The 22,770-nt window shown below is 39.9% G+C and overlaps 1 protein-coding gene across 6 annotated transcripts in view; it reads right to left on the bottom strand.

Annotated features, from left to right (window-relative positions):
* Positions 1-22,342, bottom strand: part of LOC307021050 (protein FAM131B-like) — a 50,822-nt gene extending 28,480 nt beyond the window's left edge. For 2 of the 6 annotated variants that reach the window (XR_013803067.1, XR_013803068.1), the window contains exon 1: positions 21,966-22,333. Coding sequence is in view for 4 of the 6 variants with exons in the window: in XM_079652808.1 (XP_079508934.1) it covers positions 21,966-21,993 (28 nt within the window). In the remaining 2 variants the exon portion in view is untranslated. Of the gene's footprint in view, positions 1-21,965 lie in introns of all 6 variants that reach the window. The other 4 variants (XM_079652808.1, XM_079652810.1, XM_079652809.1 and 1 more) reach the window with 4 other exon arrangements.
* Between the last annotated feature and the right edge of the window lie 428 nt (positions 22,343-22,770).

Here is a 22,770-nt window from a genome sequence, read left to right as displayed (position 1 = left end):
CTCCTTCTCATACAGTTCTGATGTTACTGTGATTATCGTTTCAGTTCCTTGTTAACTATTTGCTGGTCAGCTTTGGCTGCTGTTGCACACATGCTGCCCTGTGGCGTAACAGTAGGTTTAATGCCGTTTCAAAAGACTAAGATGTGTGTATATTCTTTCGGTTTAAGCCCAGTGTTCTTTTATCTTTTCCCTCCTGTACATCCTGTGTATTGTATGGGATAACATACTGTATATGTTCTGCCCTGTATGAAAAGTTGTATCGCAGAAAGTTCCCAGACCACGAACCTCAAGTATGCTTTTGTCAAATGTGACATTGTTTTGCTTTTCTGTCACTAAGCTCACAATGACTAAGCTCGGTTTTATTATAGATGGTGTGGACAGATGGGTAATTCTACTCAGTCTGGAGGAAGTGGCAGCAGGATTAGTGTGGTGAGCGTTAGCGGTGCAATGATAATGACTCAGCATCAGTGGAGACATTTGGATTTTAAGTTTGAGGACCAACAAAATATGTATATCTAAGGCCAGCTGTGTAGAAAAGGTCAAATGAGTTTTACTTGTCTTGGTTGTAGCCAATTACTGGCACAACAGTATGGAAGCCTGTTTGCGCCACAGGAAAACAAAATCCTTTAAGTCAATATATTGACTTACTATCTCAATATATTGACTTAGCTATCTCATTATATTGAGTTATATATATTTATTTTTTATTGAAACAATTATGTCAAATACAGAATAAGGCACATAGACATCAATGTTCATCATATAAGTGGTACAACTTCATATTAAGGTACACAAATTCACCATCAACTAGTTGTTCATTAACATGCATATTAGCAGTATATTGGCTCTTTATTAGTCATTATAAAACACTTATTAATGCCTTATTCTACATGACCATATTCTACAAGTAATCTGTGTATGTTACACTTGCATGTATGAGATCATTAAGTGCCTTGTAACTTCTTTTTTTATAGTTTCACTCCGTTTGAATGTCAGTGGACTGCAAATAAGTCAATAAAGGAGCATGGCTGCTCATTCCCTGGCTCTCAAAAGAGTTTGGCTGGCTGTTTAATCTATGTTCACACTGAGACAGTACAACACATAGAGAGAACAGTACACCTATTGTGTAAGTACATACAAGCAGGTCACACAGTATGATCACAAATACATAAGCTCTGTTAAAAATCAGTTTTATTAAAAAGTACAGGCTACATGTGTTCTCAGCCTTGGAGAAACTTGACATGTTTTGGTATGTGTCTGAATCTCTCTTTAGTGGTTCATTAATAAAACAGATATTTCAACGTAAGCCTACTTTGTTCATGTACTGTTGAGGTTAATTTCAGTAGTTGTGTGCTATAATGTATTTACAAATTGTGAAGAGGAGGCAATTTTAGAATAGGGAACCTGTTCAGGTAAATTAGAGTCAAACTACTAGCTTATTGGTTATGAACAAGACTTCACTTTAAAATAAGGAACATATTCTTAGAAAGAAATACCTCATTTTGAATTATTTAGACATATTGAGGAGAGCATATTAAGACCAAAGCTCATGTACAACAACTTCCTTACTTGCAATAAATAAGGTCTAATTAGAAGGTTATTGAGGAAAAACTCTCAACTAATGGCTTGTTACTTGCTAATATGCATGTTAATTAACAACTAGTTGATGGTTAATTTGTGTACCTTAATATAAATTTGTACCGCTTATATGATGAACATTGATGTCTATGTGCCTTATTCTGTATTTTACATAATTGTTTCAATAAAAAAAGATATATATAACTCAATATAATGAGATAGCTAAGTCAATATATTGAGATAGCTAAGTCAATATATTGAGATAGCTAAATCAATATATTGAGATAGCTAAGTCAATATATTGAGATAGCTAAGTCAATATATTGAGATAGTAAGTCAATATATTGAGATAGCTAAGTCAATATATTGAGATAGCTAAGTCAATATATTGTGTTACAGAATTAATGTTTTCCTGTGGCGCAAACAGGCTTCCATACAACTATATCAGGTATGCAAAAATAAGTTCCTTCTTAAAGGTTTGGGCTATTCAGGTGCTACTGAGATAGCATCCACCCTGTATGCTTTCCTCTTTAGATTTAGCCACATTCAGTTTCTACCCAGCATCTATGTCACACATCCTTGGAAATTGTGCTAACACAAACATCAAACGGCGAAGAAGCAGTAAATCCACAGATTTGGCAATCATTTGCATTTTTCTACATAAATTACTTAAAACATTGCAGGATTATCATGTTTTTTTGTTCCATTTTTAACAAATGCTTCCAGCACGGCTCTCCCTGCTTTTTAGCTCGCTTTCACGCTTAATTTCAGTAAATTATTTAAATGTGTCTTTCTACTTTGTGCCTCACTCTCTCAGTTAATTTGTGAAATGATTTTCCATGTGAAGATTATATCCTAAATACATAACCAATGACTCTTAATCGGGAAAGCAGTGCACATGTTCACATTGCAGAAGATCTGAAACAAATGTTTCTCCTTGGAATCACTATCTTTTAACGCATCGTTAAGCTGAATGAAAACTAAAATCTCTGTCCAGTATAACCCTGCCAACGCTAAAATTAGATTAATTATACACACCATGCCTCAGAACAGGAGGCCACGACCTGTATGAGTCAGCGAGGCTCGGGATGATGAAGGATTTTAGATCCAAGTGGGGATGAAAGGAGAGGCCTCCCCCATGTTAACACAAATGATAACTAACATCTCTAATATCTGGTGGTGAAAGCTGAGATGAGAAGCTGCTTCTCCTCCTCACAGCTCCCTCAGGAGACATTCAAATACTTTAAGGCAAGTTTAGAATTACATCAACTTCCCCTAAAAAATAACACTAGTGGGGATAATGGTGCTTGTGTAGAAAATTGCTCAAGTTGTTGAGTATCACTTCAAGATTGTTTCAAGAGGAAATCTTCTTGAGCTTTCCACACTCTCATCAGAAGAACAGTTCATTGTTCAAAGCTTTAAAAATCCTCCTTTAGCCCACAAACTCTCTTTCATCTCCCTTTTTGATGAGGCTGATTGAAGTGCATTTAACAGCTGAAATCAATAGGACAGCCTGGACTCACTTATCAGTCTACTTCGCACCAAGAGCCGATATTTCTTATTGTATTCTCAACATATGGTCCGAACATCCTCATCGATGGCGTCCACATTGATCCGGTGCTTTCTGCCAGAGAGCGCTGCATATCGACAGAGCCTAAAAATATCTCAGCCGTCATACTCCCTTCAATGGAGACGTAAGCTTTCCATCTAAATCAATATCAATAAAACCCTTCTAGGCAAAGAGTGGTGGGGGGGTTTGGGGGAGTCATCGTCACTGTGCAGCAGCAGAAGATGCAGTTTGGAGATGTGCTTCATCTCAAGGGACAGAAAATGACAGCTCTGTGCCAAAGTCGCTCCAAGCAATCGATGCCTTCAGTAGAAGAACCTGCTGTTAATATACGCACAAGGCTTGGTTTCAAACTTGTTTTTACTACCATTTCAGAGAAAAATACTCCAAACTATTATCTATATTTTATAAAATGCTTTATTCTCAAGACGACATTTAATGCAAAAACAGTAGATGAACACCTTTTGCATTCCTCCCCTCATTTGTTTTATTTTTCTCGTTGATGGCTGACTAAATATCTATGGCATGGTGATGCAGCTATTACAGATACCAGTGGGGCTGCTATATGCAACACATTTTCATTTTAGGTTTATTTCCCCAGGCCGGGCCACTCAATTCTTATATTTTTCTAATTGTTCTAGTGCCTGCTGGGTAAAGCCACAGCTTGATAAGAGAAAAATGTTTTAGAAAGTCCCTCTGCATCAAAGAGAGAGGGCTTCTTTCACATGTCACCAGTTACTGTAGAGCCAACTTCAATAACAAAGAAATCCATCAGGTCAGGTGGTGACAGAGACACAGAAAGCAGACCAGAATGCAATGCGGCTACAAGACATGCTGAGTGTTTTTAAATCACTCTCATGGCCCTATCGATATAGGGAACAGAATTTATTTTGGCCACGTGGGCGCAGCGAACCATTTGTACATATTACCTTTCATGTTTTAATAGTAGTAGTAGATCCTGTGCAACTGGTCATTCAGAATCAGTTCTGTTCAGCCTATTCATTTTCAATAGAGACAAGTCAATTGATTGATGGGTGATGTGGAACTGTACTACCGATGCTAAAAGAAGCGAGGTTGAAAAGATGTATCTTTATGCTAACGATGGTAGAATTAGTCTGGAAGCTCTGCAGTTATTTGACAAAAAAATGATACAGTGGTAGCACAGTATGTTTAGCCTTAAGCTGCTGTGGATTTGACATGTCTGTTAGAAATAGTTTCTAGGATTTATTTGTGTGTCTGTTGCCCTTGAGATCAGATAAAGTCATGCCAAGTGTTGTTAGCAAGCTTTTGAACAATGTTTGCTTGGCTACTTTTAGCATTGACTTCTTACTGACAGGAGTGAGACATGGCGAACATAATGTAACACAATCTTTCAGTTGGTCTTTTGCTGTGGATTTTTTTGCAGCAGTATAACAACTACTTTTGGCCTTACTACTCAAAATGAATATATTTTTGCTTGAATAAACAACAATGCAATTTTTTGTTCAAACTACATCTTAATTGACAATTACTTAATCAGATTTTATTTGAGAAGCAAAATCAAAGATGTTTCAAAGATGCTGATTCCTGAACAGATTATGTTAGCTACACCCACACTTGTAGGAGTCTGCACACAAAAAGCAAATAAGTAATGACACATTTGTCAGGCCTGACCCTGTACTTTGGGTGAAGGACAACATTTCCACCAGATGAGTGAATTCAGCTGAGTCCTTCAACATTGTTAAACCTTTCATCTCTCTTTTTCTCCTCTTCTCTCTCTCTGTTAATGAGAGACATGCAGTCTTAGTCATGACTCTGCTCTCTGTGAGTACATTTGAGATGCGACCCGGGGGATCCTGGAGGCCATTTACTCCTCACAACACACCCACACACATTGAGGCACATACAAACTCAAACACACAAGCAAGACAACCACACACACACAGTCACACCGGAGAGCTCTGGAGCTGATGGAGCTCCCCGCTGGAGGAAGGAGATGTTGAGAGAGACACACAGAGGGAGGCTGAAGGCTCTCAAAACCAGAAAGGGGGAAATATTGAAGAGAGAGCGAAAGAGAGGAACAAAACCTATGATTGATTGAAGCTAGAAACCGCAGGGCAGAGGGTATGTTGAGCAGAGAACAGCAAGGGCTTTTGGGAAATACAATTGAGAAAAAGATGAGAAGGAGTGGTTGAGGAAATGAAAAGCAGTGAGAGAGAAGGACAGTAATGTAGTGAATATTGCACACAGTGATGCAAAGCAAGGACATTTCATTTTAGAAACAAATGTAGTTTTGGTCATAATTTAGGTTTCTTGACCACTAGCTTTGTGACATTTCTGTCAGTGAATTAGAATAGGTGACATTTTGTTGATCATATTTTTCTAAATGTTTAACACCCCCAAATAAAAAAAGAAGAAAGTGTACAAGCACTTCATTAAATACTGCTTCCAGTTTGTTAGCATAATAGCATCAACAAGGTCACTTCTTAATTTCTTCTTAGGTTTGCAGGCAATATATTAAACTGATTTATAACCAAAGAGAAAGAAAACATTGTATTAGTAGAGACTTTGAGAGAACATTTGAAATATTCTTTCACTAAAATGCCCCCCGGCAGCAACATCCTTCTAAACAGCAACAGCTGTCTGTACTAATAAGTGAAAGTCCAACAGCTAACAGCATCACTGATCACTCGGTTCCCATTTGATGGACATTTACCCAGAGTTCCCTGCAGCACCTGAAGGAAATGCAGCCTGCTTCACAGTCATTACTGTCACTCAGTGTCAGGCCACCTAATGACCGTTTTAACTCTGGCTGACTTTTTATCATTAGTCTTTAATGTGATTCTCCCTCAATCTTCTTTTATGATCAGTGCTTTACTGCCAAGAGGTGTCCTGTCAATCAAACTCTTAATCTGCGATTTAAAGGTTGAATTTCTCTAGCTACCGGTCTTTGCTTTCTTCACCGGTGGCGATTGCTGCTCATGCTAATGCTGTTTACTTACTGTATGTGGCCAGAAGAAAGTGAGAACTGCATCATGGTTTGAGTTATACATTGGGATCATAGGGGAGCATTTAGAAACTAAAGAGATATTTTCCATCAGGTGCCGGTGATACAAACACAATCTTTAACTTGAATTTGTCAGGTGGCCATTAGCACGACTCCAAATTAATGTTAAAGTTGCTTTTTTTTAATTAGGCGTATAAATTGACTGTTTGTCAAAGCCAAATTCCACATCTGCGAGACCTAGGGGGCTTTGTGACTTACATTTTTTAACTTTCCCGTTTCCCGTTATGGGTAACACTCCTCATGAGCACAATATTGCCATTCTTGCCAACCACATGTGAACATGTCCTTGTATGCAAAAGACCCAATGTGGAAACTGAAAGTAAACTGAACACATTTTTACGGTCTAATTTTTTGGATCGGGTCAGGCCCAAAAACAGTGTTACATCAGTGTAACTGAGTGATTTAAAACTACGTAATGATCAGACAATTGTTTATAAAGAATATATAGTGGCAACTACAACAATAGTTATTTTGATTGTGAATTATTCTGCTGTTTTTTGCTCGATTATTGAATCCAATCCCTAAAAATATTAAATTGACTGTCATTTCAGACAAGTAAAGGTAGCTAACCCTCACAATTGAGAATCTTGAATTAACCGTTTGGCATTTTTTATTTAAATTAATCGATTAATAAAGTTTCTGATTATTAATCAAACCACTGGCATTATTTTTCAGCAGAGGATTTTTTCCAACAAATGAGAGTTAGATACTGTGTAATTACGTGACTTGTTTTAACGACACTGAGTGTGTGGGGGGGGGGGGGCTGGCATGACTCTGATGTGAAAGATGCTAATTCTTATCCGTTCATTGAACTTGGTAATTAATCTGATTCAGACTGTGATTATAAATGGTGTTTTGGGAGTCTGCAGTGTAATGTTTGCTTGTTAGACTGTGAAACACAGCTCTGAGCGTCTGTGCTGTGCTAAAGTACACGCGTGTGTGAGTATGCGTGTGTGTGTATGTGTGTGAGGCTACTGACCTTTGAGTAAAAGGTCGTTTCTGTTTGTGCTCGTGAACAAAGTCTCTGCAGTGGAGTCCAACAAAAACAAACGACCGTCGTATATAAAAGTCCTTGTTCCCGATTGCCTCAGATGTTATATACAGTCATGATAGTTTAAAACATAGTTAAGGGCTATGATAACCATTATAATATAAACCAAAATATATTTTGAACTGTTTGCTGTGGTTGTTAATGCTGTTATACTTAGAAAGCAATCCGTTTTTAATAGAAGTGTAGTTTTATCTATTCATTTGAACGGCGGTAATTCAGACTAATAAATCAGTCACAGAAGCTGAATTACATTTTGGATTTAATCTTAAAATAAACAAAAGAAATGAACTCCTAAACAGATTTGTATTGTTTCTGAGGGCACTTTAACTTCACTTCACAGACTGCGTAATTGAAAAGGAGCAAGCAAGGCTTCCATTGTATAATTTCCAACTGTATGAAATGGCATACTTTTTTTTATGCTCCTGTCCCTAGAAAGCTTCTGCCAAATGTTTCACGGGCTATTCTTCTGTAGTCTGCAGATTACAAAGCCATTGGTGTGAACGTTGGCGCTGCTCGCTCTAATCTGTTTGGCAGTGAAGCAGAAGGTCTCAGGGAAATGAATCTGAGACATCAAAGTATGACGGAGGAGAGCCGCCTGCCAAAAAGCCTGCTAGGACATCACGCTTTATTTAGCCCAGAAAATAGTTTTTTGCATCAGTCAATCTGCGAGACACTTTGGGCGATGTAGTTGTGTTTTTTTTATTTCCAACCGATGAAATATATTCAAATTTCTCTGTGAAATACTGATTTCCCGCAACTCTATGTAATCTGTCTTCAAAGTTAAACCAGAAAATATATTCATGTAGAAATACACTCGTTTTTTTTAATTGAACACGAAGGGAAGCAGCACCTCAACTTTTTGCTCCAATAATATTCCACTATGGAGATATTAGTGGTCATCTCTTTTTGCTCAAAGAAAGTTAGGTATCAAAACGTGAAATAAAAAATCCAAGCGTGACACCGTTTTTGGTTGATCCAAAAAAAATGAACTCCCGAAACAACGTTGTTATCTTGATTAATCTGAGACTTTCCTCATAAGAAAAAAAAATGCATCAGTTATTTTAGCAAACGCCTCAAACAACTAACTTCAAAGCGGCCATTATCTGTTTCTCAATAATGTATTCATTTGTCCTCAAAGGTCCCTGTAGGAGCTATTTTGTGCTTCTTTGGTTTAAAGCAACACACACCTGAATTGTTCGTCAACTTGTATGTCCTAGCTGTCATATAGGTACAAAATGAACGAGTTCAGCTTTAATTGTACATGTTATCTAAGAAAATTAAGGTTCAAGAGGATGGTGAAAGGCACCAGAGGAGGATGAGGGGATAAAAAGATTGAAAGGGTGGATTTGTGCCATGAAAATGTGTTACATATGAAGTGGTTCATCGATTTAGCTGCTCCACAAGGACCAATACAGCTGCATTACTGCACCACAGGGACACAGGTGGGAGAGGGAGTGAGAGATGAAACAGAGGTGAGGGCGGTAATGTGATGAAGAGCGAAGGAACAAGGGGGACAGTTTGAGAAATTAGGGATTAAAGAGGAGGTGATTGGTTAAGATAAAAAAGGAGGTAAATTCAGGGGTTACAGGAAAATGGAAGAGGAGGAGAAAGGGGCTACAGTCGAGTAATCTTTTTTGGAAGCCTCCTTATTGAGGGAAAGTACCTTGAAGTATTTAAGTGGGAGCCATGATACGAGCTGGTGGAACGTTCGCTAAATGGAAAAGTGCTTCAACGCTTCCGTTCCTTTCCTTTCTACTAATAGGGGACACTGGACCATTTTTACACCACAATTTATATCTAGACAGCATAAAAACATCAACATTTAACTAAGATGAAAATGTCTTTCTATGGAGGTGTGATTCTGGTTTAGACATGCTCCTTATAGAGTTCATCATTTAATTCACTATACTCAATTTTTATATGTTTTAAACAAAGGAGCTTTGAAGAAAAATAAATTACATCAGCCATAGTGCAGTGGGATTCTCTTAGCCCCTGGGTTGTGCATTTCTCAGAAGTTGAGAATTACCTTCACATCTTTCGAGGAGTATAGGAAAAGACATAGGGCATAGTTATTTTGACTATTCAACCCCAGCCAAGGTAAAATGATCAGCAGGGCAGAAAAAAAGGAAACTGCCATGAACAAGCCTTCTGCACAACATGCTACACAAGAACGCAGACTCACAACAATACACACCTAAGTACGCTGGCACACACATGCATACACGTGAGTGTGTAAGGAACGGTGGCTTTGTGGGACAATGCAACAATAGGTCCTGACAGCTCTCTCTGGCAAACCCTCGCCTATCTGCTGCCATCGCTCTGGGCACTTTGTTTGTGTGCGTGCGTGTGTGTGTGTGTGTGTGTGTGTGTGTGTGTGTGTGTGTGTGTGTGTGTGTGTGTGTGTGTGTGTGTGTGTGTGTGTGTGTGTGTGTGTGTGTGTGTGTGTGTGTGTGTGTGTGTGTGTGTGTGTGTGTGTGTGTGTGTGTGTGTGTGTGTGTGTGTGTGTGTGTGTGTGTGTGTGTGAGAGAGAGTGAGGTGACAGGGCCTGTGACAGTGATCCGAAGTGAAGTCTAGAGTCTGAATCACCTCCGCTTCAGCGGCGGACCCCCCGAGCCGAACCAAACACTGAGGGAGTCCTGCTCACTACGGCATGCCGGGGTTGCACCTTCATCCATCCGTCCGTTCATCCTCCTCTCTGACGGTTGTGTGTCTCTGTGTGCTTTTATCATTGTAATTTTATAAGATGTCTTGGGCGAACCCACATTCCCTGGAGCTGTTGGAGGTTTGTTCTCTCTCTTTACTTCCCTATGAATTTAAAGAAGACTATAGTAGTTTTAAAGAATCTAAGAAGTATTTCTTAGTTCCTATAGTTTATTTTCATCTCATCCATTAAATACTAGTAAAAATGCCCAGAAACATATTTAACCATGAATGCCTTTAGGATAACATTATAACTGTTGTAATAACTCAAATTAGACTTCTGGTACATTTTTGTTCACATTTTCTTCAACACTGGGGTATTTTTTATCTGGACTCAATGAATTTTCAAGTATAATTAGTCCTTTGTTCAATTAACCATGTTCCTGGTTCTTCTCAATTTTGAGAATGTACAGAATAGTCAAATACGAGAAGCCCTCACAGCATGCAAACAGCCATGAAGAGAACTTGACAAAACAACGTTTATTAAACTTAACAGCTACATCCTCACACTAACAGAAGCCTTGTTTTTAAAGTTAAAGAACTCATTTGGATGTTTTGTGTCCTGAATTCAGGTTACTCAAGCTCCCTTTGGTATCTGATTCCCAGCAGTGCAGAGAGCGAATACCACACAAAGAGTAAGCTGCATGCGCTGGCTTCCAATTTTATCTCCTGTAATATGATTGTATCTTTTAAAGTCTTCTTAGTGTGAGGTCCTGTTGAAACTTTTCACACCCAGTGGAGAAAATGCAGTTTTAGTCAATTTCTCTCTGTGTAAGTTTATATTTCAGCCTGCTATTCAGCTTTCCTCATGGCAAACTGTAATCTGTTCCTTAAACTCACCCTAAAAAACAGCTAAGCTTTATCCAGGCAAGCAGCTTAACAAGACTTGGAGTCCATGCTGATGGCTGAGCAAGTGTGTGGGGTTTTTTAAAAGAAAGACCTTTCCAACATGGATTAGACTATGCAGAAACAGTTTGTGTGTGTCCCTTATCTGCTTCAACAGTGCAATGCCCCCCGTGCACAAAGCTAGCTCAGAGAGAAATGGTTTTCCCAGTCGCAACCTTTGCAAGATGCAGTCACAAATCTTTACAAATGTGTAATTGAGATTACAATTTGAACAAGGGCATGGCCCCCACCCTTCAAGCTCAAGAAATTCATCGCGACTGGTGTGACCGAATCAGACATAAATGCATAAAAAGGATAAATTACTTATTTTCTTATGAAACCGTTGGATATAAAATTGTTTGTTTTCTCTCTGCCCTTCTCTGCCCTGTCAGTCAAAATATTGACCAGTTGCCTTACTCCGTGTTATCGGCTCACCTCTGACTGGTAAGATCCTAAAATGCACTTAAAAAAAGAGGGTTTCTGAAATATGTGTTTTTCTTCACACATGCACACCACTTAGTACACAGGACATCCGTCAGTCACTGCAGTCAATATTTTGGACTTGGGGAGGGGAAAGTGTTTTCCTGTGAAAGGGGATACGTCAAACACACCTCACAGGGAAGAACAGACACCATGGAGTGTTATATTGTTGAACCAGATTGCAGCTTTAGTGGAATAAGTGACTCATTTCAGGGAATTTTGGTGTAAAGCGTTACTTACTCTTTATCTATCCATTCGTTTGGTTGTTTTAGCACCACCTGTATGTGCAATGCCATTTCAGAGTTCATATATTTATCCTTAAAATATTTCTTCGTAGCCATGATCACACACAAAGGTTTATTAGAGACTCAATCCCAGTGATGCAAATTAGTCGCTTTTCGGTGCCTCCCGCTTTTTTAACGCTGCTTTGGGTGACTTGTGTAATTCGTGGAGAACCGAAGAGTTTTCGTTTTTGGGGGGGGGGGGGGGGTCCGTCAGTCAGTCCGTCCGTCCGTCCGACTGACGGAAAAATTCTCACTTCAAAAAAGAAGAAGAAATCTAGATCGCAAAATAATTAAACAAGCGAGTGCCTGTTTTTCCTGGCCAAGGAGAGGTTCCTTGAACACAACACGAGCGTAACGTGTCTTCACCATTGGTCTTCACGGAACGCCGCTCCAGCTCTTGAAATATTGCAGTACCCATAAGGAGCCGTACACATGCCGCAGTGTTTGCGTGGCTGTGTCTTTAGTTGTAAGCATAGTGGCGATCTGTTGTTATTAGCATCTGGTTAGCTAGCTATGCTAACGAATTTAAAGAGCTTTTCTACAACCAGGTGGAAGAGAGCTCTCTCCTGAGAGGCTCAAATAACCTCAGCTCAGTGAGGTTAAGGCACACCTTGATATGATCATTATAATTATTAACGAGACATTAGAGACTAAATGAAAAACAGGTATAAAATACTATATGACAGTAACAAAAAAGTTGTAAAAATAAGTGATTTTTAAAATAACCAAAAAGAAAAATCTGCTTAAAGTTCTGTTTCAAATGGGTGTTGAGAGATGTATCCATAGATCTCCTCATGTTGCTCTCAAAGTGCACCAGATTGATGCTTTTAACTTCAATATTTAAAAAAAAAAAATCTTCCCGGAGGAGCATGCCCCCAGACCCCCCTAGAGCAGGTTAGGTCCCCCCCACTTAAATCATGTTCACATGGATACTAAATACATTTGCACACATCTTTTGTCCATATCTTTCTGTTTTGGTGGTCGTGCCACACCGTGCACATGCATGCATGCGCGAGTCATGGTGAGATCTCTGGATTAAGAGGTTGCTTTTTCTTTGCACAGCATGAAAGAAAGGCCAAATGAATGGGCTGTGATTTTAGTTTTTTTAAGCAGAGGTTGAGTTCAATAATTTATACGGCCCTCGCAGGATGTTGTAAAAATTGAAAGGAAAAAGATTCCCCACCCCTGCTGTAAATAATAATAAAAAGCCTTGATTTATAACTTAACATCTCTGTCTCCTATTGATCTGAGTATATTATAAAGAACAGTTAATTAAAGCATTATAGCACAGGCCTTTGTCAGATGGTATACTACGCTGTTTTTTTCCTGCTTCGAATAGTTCTCTCTTTTTCACCATACCTGTGTTTGCAACACTGCAATCCAGCAAACACTGTTTTGCAGCACCAAATAGCACCAAAAGTTGATTAATCCGCTAATAAAAAAGGAAATATTTTTCTTCTGTTGTTTTATAAAATAACGTAGACCATATCTTAATTTGTAACAGTCTGACTAACACATTCTTGGTTTGGGGCTTTTCAGCGGAGTTGTTTAATATTAAGGGAAACATGGCATTGTCCCAACCCTATCCGTTAACATCAATAGGCAAATTAATATCTTGGCTCATCGAAATATGTTATGATACCTGGAAAGAATCTCTGGCCTGTTTCGATAGAAACATATAGATCTTAGGAAACCCTACGATCTCAAGAATTGTGAGCAAGATTTAAAATGTGGATTTAAAATGTATATATTATGGTACTACTCACATCAAAAAATCCCCAATAACTTTCATTTGTTACGTGCTCCCCTCATTGTTGTCTTTCTGTCTCCCTGCTGGTGCACCTGGTCTGCCTCTGCTCAGGTGTTCTCAATTCCACTCAGGGCGGATATATAAAGAGAAGCTGGAGGAGAAGGATATCTCGCCTTTTCTGACGCCGGGAGACACTCTCCTCAGAAGACCCTTGTTTATGTAGTGGGGCTTGAGCTATACTGTGTCTTGTAGATGTGTTTATGTTTAGCCTGGAGGATCTGGTAGTCCAGTTTTTGCGGCTTTCTTTTGTTTCCATAGTGTTTACGCCTATAGGGGGGGGGGCTCTTGGTCCTACGGCCCCTGGTGTGGCTGGCTCGGGCTCTCTCCTTCCTTTTGTTCATTTTGGCCAGTCCTCCAGACCTTTTTCCTTTCCCGTTTGGCTTTTGTAAGAAAACGGCTCTATAATAATAAATGTTCGTTACTAAGTACTGGTTGTTGCGTGTATTTTCCATGTTGCGGGTCTTAGCACGAGCCACTACAGCGGAGTAGAGGCTGTGGCCGTAACACATTAAAGTCTGTAACATTGTGTTCCTGCATTCTACCAGAGAAATGGGATGTTCTTGTCGTAGTGAACAACAGACCGGACAGTGTGACAGAGAGAGACACTCTGTGCTATCCGAGCATATGGAGGGCCAATAGATAAGCTTTAGTGTTTGCGTTGATAAAGGTTTTTATAAAGGAACAGCGTGTGCAGGGACAGACTCCAGCGCCACTGTGACCTTGGAGAGAGTCAGTGGGTTAAGAAGATTAATTAACCAATGTGTGAGGACAGTATTGGTTGCTAGAGTCTACAACTGAGCCACAACCTTTTATATAAATTCTCTAATTCTCAAACTAAATAACAATTATGCATTGTACGTCATGAAAGTAAGTCACATACAACCTGTTGATTTTTTTCAAGAAACACTGACAAGTCGAGAGGGTCAACATGAGCCGTGTTCAGGGTACTGATATCACCATTGAGTGCTTAAATTAAAGCAGTTCCCTCTGAGTGCCATTTAGGAAATGTGAAATTACAGAGTGCAGCTCTTAGTTACTTATCAAGCCTCTTTTCAAATCACTGCTAAAAATTCCAGTGGCATGGTAGCTCCAGGCTCGGATGTGGCCCCAGCGCCTTTGTGATGGAAATTTAGAGGGGAATACTGGAAACAAGACACTCAGAAAAAGAAACGCCTGAAGGAATCGTCACCTCCTTTTTCCATTACTGGTCTGAATCGATTTGGCTAGAAATAATGCAGGGCTGTGATCACGTTGCATTTACGGATGACCACACAGGCCAAGTGTCACATCACAGGCGACTTGCTTTATCCAACCTGTGTTTATTTATGTGGAAACGGAGCTGCTGTCTGCCAGACTGTGAGTGTGCTCTTTACTCCTTTTTGTATCCTGCCAACTTAAACTCCAAAGCCAAAACAACACTACACTTACACACCAGGGGATCATGTTACATCTCAGACTGCACAAACATTGGCGAACACACGTCTGTGTGAAGTAAAGATTTCATTCATTATTATAAGATTGATATTTCATGACAGTAAATCTGTAGGCTACAACTGATTGTCTTGAAGCGAATATAGAATGAGAGACATAATAGTTTCATATTGCTGTGTCATTGAATCTTTTTTTCTAATACACCATTTAGCATTAGGCTATGTGAATGTAAATTGTTACACAACTAACCCTAGTAGCAATATAACTGCTCATTGAGCTAGCCAATGCTGTATAATGACCACGCTGGTAATTATATAAAATAAGCTCTTTCCAGAAGTGCATATCTGTTACTAAGAGTCTTGTCCCGGTTTAGCTTCCACATGGTTCTCAACATGGTGATGGCTGATCTGGCCGCTAGAAGCTAACGGTGCTAACAGCAAGAACAGTGCTAACAGCAAGAACAATGCAACAGCGTTTCGGGTTGGGGGACATCGTAATCTGTGGTATCCGCCGTACGAGCAGACAATAGTTAGCTAGGACAAATATGGCCAATCCAATAGTGAATAATTTTTCTTGTTTCATGTCTTTTCATAAACACGAAGAAACGATTTGAGGAAGAGGACTGAAACAGCTGACTAACTGACATGTACTGTAGGCGCTGAACAAAACATTAAATATCAGTGCACTGGAAACAAATCACAAATATTAGGCTCAGACTTTCATTCCCTCTTTCTGTTATAAATATCTAAGTACGTTTTGAGCGAGACAGAAGTTGGCAGAGTAACGACTGATCGTGAGTGTGAAGTGGTGAGTCTCATCCTCAAAACAACTCTCACGCTGTCTCACGCCAAATAAGAGGGACCACAAAGCCTTGACTAAAAATATACTTATTAGGCACATAGAGAAAAGGCTTCCTCCGCATAGAGGACACAGTGTGAACTGTGACCACTGTTTATAGAACAGTTTACCTCGTTTTTAGTAGCTATTTCTTTGCTACTAAATGCTCCAATGTTCACAAGCTAATCGCTTTCTTTTCTGTGGGTTCATCACTGAAAAACATATTTCACATTAATCGTAGTCATTTCAATGACTGTAAATGTAAACAATATTTATTAGAGCAGCTTTAGGGAGAAATACTCCTGTCTAAATCGTGCTTTTGACTTAAAGTAGTTAAAATGATAGGTTATGTTATTCACTTAGTCAAATCATTGCTTATATAACCTAGAATGGTCTATTAATGTTAGACTTAAGTGTTTAGTCATTTAAATATGATAATCTGCTATGAGAGAATAACAACCGCGTTAATTTATTTGTCCTTTGTTCCAAATTACAATAAATAAACAATAACTTTAAAGTATCAAACATTTAGTGAGAACAACTAGTCCCTCTGCTCCAATGTATGACCTTTTTCTTTTTTTAAAGTATGTTTTATGGAGGCCTCTCTTTTTTTAAAGCACAAAAAAAAGGTTTTGATGTTGAATGAAATGTCGTATTCATCTGTGAGATTCTGTTTTGCAGCGTCAGACTCCAGCTTTACTAAATCAGCACAATAATTGTAAACAGAATAGCAGCCACAAACAACCTCCACGCCACTCCTCCCACTATCTGCCACTGGATGGGGTTTGGAGGGAGATCTGCCATGCAATGGTGGGCGCTGACTCTTTGGTTAAGTTGCACTCCACAGGAAACACACAGCTGAGGGAAATAACCCAGCACTGAGGGACCCTAACCATGACAAAATCACAGAGGTAATACAACTGAAATATAAGAAATCCATGCACACATTTGATCCACTTGCACAAAGTCAAGGGTGAGATGAGAGACAAAAAAGAAACGGAGAGCTGTTGACCTATATTTACTGTAACATTTTCTCTTCCCACTCCTCCCTCCGTTTCTAATTGACCTCCCTCTTTTACCCCGGATCTATTTTTAGCAGCAGCCGCTCTCGCTCGGGCCAAATATAAGAATAGACGCTCTTTGCAAGAAACGCAGCAGGAAGCCAGTAAGTTGGAGGGATGGGGCTCTGACACTCAGTACATCACTCTTGATCCGTGATACACTTTTGTTCAATACCTCCATCTGACTTTGAGGGACACTCTGGTCCTTTAACTGTTTCATTGAACGATAAAACAGCTTATTGATTTTGGTAAAAACACTTTACAACTCCCTCTTGCTCAAGATGGTTGTGCTCTGTCACCTTCCCTCTACATCTTCCACGTTCTTGTCAGTTTTGATGCATGGGTTCGTTTCCATCAATATTTATTTTTCTCATAAGGCTGGCTGCAAACTGACAGTACTAGTCTCTACTTCGTGCTGATTGTTTTCTAAATATAAACCATTGTTTGTGCTCTGAATGAAGTATTAATACACGTTGCCCTATCTTTGCATCATTGTTTTTGTTTTACTGATTATTTGCTGTCTTGTTTTTATGGGCATTTTATGAACATTCAAATACATTCTGGTTAGGTTACCTAAAATGGTCTATTAAGGTTGACTTATGTGTTTAGTACTTTAAATATGACAAGGGGAGAATAGCAACCCTGTTTATTTATTTTTGTTTGCTCCAAATGACAATAAATAAACAACAACTTTAAAGCCGAGTATTAAACATTTAGTGAGAACAACTATTCCCTCTGCTCCAATATATGACCTTGTGCTTTTTTAACAGTATGTTTTATCGAGGCACAAAAGATAAGTTTGGATGTTGAATGAAATGTCGTATTCATCTGAGGTGAAAGTCTTTCTTCTTTAGGGGGTTTTGGCTGTACCCCAGTTTTAGTTTATTCTACAAATAAAGAAGAAGCCACCCTCAAACATAGTGCTTATACAAACTCATAAATGTATGTGAAGACCTATAAGAACATACAAATCATCCAGATAATGGATACACACAAATTCAAGTTTCCCTGTTGAATTTATTATAAAAAAAACAAAAGTCATGTTTACATTCACGGTTTTCCCCCAAAACTAATTGTGTGTATCTTTTGGGTCTAGCAACTGGGATGATTTATTCCCCATAAGCACTTCTTCTTCCTTTATGCCCTTGCTGGTGAATGCATGCATATGTGTGTGCCTAACCACCACCAGATCAATGAGCACTAGTGTGACATCATTGGCGGATGTGTAGAGAGTGGCCGACAGGTGCAAACGCTTTACAACCACTCTAAACATTTTCTATTAGGAGAAACGCACTGCAGTTTAAAAAACAATGTGAATTTGGGCTGATGTAGCGCGTTTTCCACCGTATGTGTCTCACAGGAAAACTGCTAGACATTGATCCTACAGGTTAAAAAAAGCCACAGCTTAAAGTCAGATGTATTAAATATAAATGAAAAAATAAATGTAAGAGATATTAAGCATTAGTTTGTTTAAAAGTAACATGTAATGTAAAACAACCTGAGATTGGGTTTCAAAAGTTTAGCATACAAGGCTACCGTACTACGTTTCCTACCAAGAGACAATGTTAGTTTCTTTACCCATAATGCAGATTTCCCCCTAGACATAATTACAGCAGAATAAGAAAATTATCCAATTATTTATATCTGGAAAGCCCAATGCACTGGTTAACATCATCTGGGTTTTTGTGAGTAGGTTTCCTGGTTTCTCTTAAAGACGGAAAGTCACTCAAAATATCTTAACAATGTTCATATCCATGTTCCTCCCCCTCCTGTCTTTGATGTCCTCAGTGCCTTCACCTAATTAAAACCGGCTGTGCCTTCAGTTCTTTATGCACTTGTCTCAACAATGCAACAATGTCCCTGATCAAGGTCACATAACAATCCATCGGTAAAAGTTGTTTTATGTCTACACCTCTGTTCCTAAGTGCTTTTGTGATGTAAGAAATAACCTTAGATTTAGGATGGGACTGTGATGTCCTCTGCCTTTGAATTTATTTTAAACTTTAAGTTTAAAATACAACATGAAGACACAAGAAACAGATTGAATCAGGTCATCAAGTTGCAGAGTCTGTCAACGAACATTTGCATACAATGTCCAGGATTGTTAGCGACAACCTGTATTTTTACTTTGCCCTCCTTGTACAACACTATTGCACTTAATTGCTGTGTCCCTGTGATTTTTTAAAGAAAACCTAAAGGGTCGCTGTCGATTCAGTGGACCTCACTCTCAGCTCATTGGAGAACACGTTTACAAAAATGAGAAAATAAACCGGAGTGAGATAACCTGTCCGGCACACGTAGCGTAATATGCTCTGATCTACTTTTGACACTGCAAATAATGGAGAGGAGCACCAGAGACAGACAGAGACAGACAGAGACAGACAGCCAGGAGAGATAAGATGAAGAACACAAAGGGGAACACAACCACTTATGAAACCAAAAAGCCCTGGAACTCATCACACCACAGCAAGCAGAAAACCCTTCGCCCTCTTCCCGTCTTTATCTCCTCAGCAACGACCTCCATCCCTCCACTGATCCTTCTCCATCCTCCTGCCCAGCTCAATGACAATCAAAGGTCAACATCCCCCTCCTTTTTATTTGTTGCAATTCCCCAACAGCCTCTATTTGTTCATATAAAGGAGTTGACGAGGCTTTGATGGAGTGGAAGAAGGTGATCGTCGTGTGTGTGTGTGTGTGTGTGTGTGTGTGTGTGTGTGTGTGTGTGTGTGTGTGTGTGTGTGTGTGTGTGTGTGTGTGTGTGTGTGTGTGTGTGTGTGTGTGTGTGTGTGTGTGTGTGTGTGTGTGTGTGTGTGTGTGTGTGTGTGTGTGTGTGTGTGTGTGTGTGTGTGTGTGTGTGTGTGTGTGTGTGTGTGTGTGTGTCTCACCAGCTGCATGCTTCACTTAATTGCAAGTGATGATATGCTCACACAGGAGTGACCATGCTTTCCCTGAAACACAGCAGAGCAGTTTAAAGTGTGTCTCTTGGGAAGAGGTTTGTGTAAAAGACTAAAAGGTGTGTGTGTGTGTGTGTGTGTGTGTGTGTGTGTGTGTGTGTGTGTGTGTGTGTGTGTGTGTGTGTGTGTGTGTGTGTGTGTGTGTGTGTGTGTGTGTGTGTGTGTGTGTGTGTGTGTGTGTGTGTGTGTGTGTGTGTGTGTGTGTGTTCATGACTAGTTTTAGACCTTGAGAGCAAAGACATAGTTTGAAAGATAGGACATTTTGTTCCGGTCTTCCCTAACAGAAACACTTATTGTTTTGGGGGTTAATGTTCAACAACCATTTTAATTCTCACTTTCTGTATAATATGAACTAAAATGTTTCTGCAGCTATCATGAGTCATTTTCCATAGCAGGATAAAACAGTTTTGGGACATACAGATAGAGCAACTCATGGGCTTGGTCTTCCTCTTGTCACCCATGGGTCTCTGAAGAAGTGTTGTAAAGCTCAATGTGGTTTGCAATGGCCATCAATTACTTGATAGAGATGATCCCTTGAAAAAAGAGCTAAGAGGTGAATCGTCTCTAGGGCTAATGTGGGCACTTGTAACGCAGTCAAGCAGTGGCTAACACCTGTGACGGCACCTGTCTGTAAGCTCCTATTATGCACAACTTTAAGCAAAAATTAAATAAACGGATGGTTGTAAAAAAATTCGTTATTTGTTCCAGGCTGTAAACATCTTTATTCATTCTATACAGTTGGCTATTTTGAAGGACTTTAGGGACTCGCTTTTCGAGAAACTGCAGGTTTTTACACTATTGCATTGGCTTCACTTTTTTAGCACCAGAAGTATCTGCTTTAAGTAGAGGTGTTACCAAATATTTTTCTGGTCATATGCACATCGTAGCTGTTTTTACCTTATGGGTAAACCTTGTTGATACAACAAGGTTTATTTTCTGGCGTGGGGAAGGGATTCCCTACATTTTTTCTTTGTCTTTTTCTTATTGTATTATTGTCTGTATAATTTGTATTTGTGTATAAGTCCCTCTGTGAGGGCAACCAAAAAAAATAATTAAAAGTTGGACACAAAAAACCAAAAGAAATCATCAGTTGGGTGGACCAATGATAATTTGATATTCTCTTTGAAAGTGAAACCTGTTGCATAGGTTGCTAACACAACAGACCTAGGTGTGTGTGTGTGTGTGTGTGTGTGTGTGTGTGTGTGTGTGTGTGTGTGTGTGTGTGTGTGTGTGTGTGTGTGTGTGTGTGTGTGTGTGTGTGTGTGTGTGTGTGTGTGTGTGTGTGTGTGTGTGTGTGTGTGTGTGTGTGTGTGTGTGTGTGTGTGTGTGTGTGTGTGTGTGTGTGTGGGGGCTGCCAGCACCGTTGACTTTGCAAAATTGACCTACATGTGCACAGCGTTCAGACACCTGAGTTTACCGAGCCCGGTTCTGACTCATCCTGCACGTGTGTGTGTGTGTGTGTGTGTGTGTGTGTGTGTGTGTGTGTGTGTGTGTGTGTGTGTGTGTGTGTGTGTGTGTGTGTGTGTGTGTGTGTGTGTGTGTGTGTGTGTGTGTGTGTGTGTGTGTGTGTGTGTGTGTGTGTGTGTGTGTGTGTGTGTGTGTGTGTGTGTGTGTGTGTGTGTGTGTGTGTGTGTGAAACCCGGTGTGCACTGCCTGCCTGCGTCTTCAGTTTATTACGTCGCTGCATGACGCACAGTAGCGAGAGACAAGAGGTGAGGGAGGAGAAGATGGAGGGGAGGATAGAAAGAAGGAATGTTCTGAAGGGGGAGAGGAGGGGGAGACGGGAGGGGAAGGAGGAGAGGGGACTTTTCTCAGACACCCAGCATGCAATGACCTTCGTTTTATTTCAAGGCGGAGGTCTCTCTCACACATACACACACAAACAAACAAACACACACACCGGTGTCATCCATGTGGACACGAGGACGTCAAACAGCATCTTATTCCGCTCACACATCCCTGTCTGTCCCGCCTCTCCTCTCAACACACAGACTGAGATCTAATCCCTACAGTAAACTAAGCAGACAGTAGACAACACACCCTAAAAAAAGACCCCTGGTGTTACAGAAAAGGCGCAAAAGAATTACATTTAAAAGCACTGCAACTCCCTGCAGGAATTGTCCTAAAAGTGTTTTTTTTGCCGGTGCCTCCTCTCTCATTCTGACCTTTTTAATTTCCTCAACATCTCCACCCTGCAAACGCACGGTCACGCATTCCTCTATCTTTTCATGTCTACCCATCTCTACCTCCACATGGCAAAAATATAAAGCGGGGTGCTTACTGATGGTCCGGGATCCTATGCAGCCCATGTTGTTTTACAGAGGCTGGTACAGCTCGGGGAAAATAAAATCCATCCGTCCAGCGGGCATTTCTCCCCGGATTTCTTCCTCTTCTGTCTTTCTGCGCTTTCCCCTCTCCTCCTCTTCTTCTTCTTCTTCTTCTTCTTTTTCTTCTCCTCCTCCTTCTCTGTGTCTTTTTCTTCTTCTTCGCTGTCCCCTCCTGTGTGTGTGAGAAAGAGAGTGTGTGTGCGTGTCATCCGCGTCGCTTCCTCTCTCTGGCTGCCGCCGTCACACACACACCGATTCCCCTCAGTCATTCTCCATGTCGCTTTACCACTCTCTCTCTCTCTCTCTCTCTCTCGACTCGCACGCTCACATATTTAGAAACACACATGCATGAGCACAATGCAAATATAGATTAGATGCACTCATAACATGAGCACCTGGGTGGAGTGTACAGCTCTTTGAGTGATCACTGAGAGTTTAATTAATAATCAAATACAACTTTATTTATCCAGAGGGAATTTGCTGTGCAGTTGCAATACTAAGTGGAACGAGTCGAATGCACATGTAAAAATAGATAGCTTATGGCCTACAATGCAAAAAGCATGTTAACAGTATGGATCATTGACAATATGCATTCTTGAACGATTTTGCAGATTGTAATTTAAACGTTGTAAGTAGCCTACGAAAAAACTTTGAAAAGGTTGTCCCTCAATAATGTTTTCAGTCAAGCATTCCCTGAGTGAACTTTTGGGAAATGAACCCTATACAGCGCTTTTCCATCAGTGTCTGATTTGCTCAACT

This window comes from Notothenia rossii (genome assembly GCF_949606895.1).
Source record: "Notothenia rossii genome assembly, chromosome: 10".
Lineage (NCBI taxonomy): Eukaryota > Metazoa > Chordata > Actinopteri > Perciformes > Nototheniidae > Notothenia > Notothenia rossii.
This window is presented reverse-complemented; position numbering and strand designations above follow the sequence as displayed.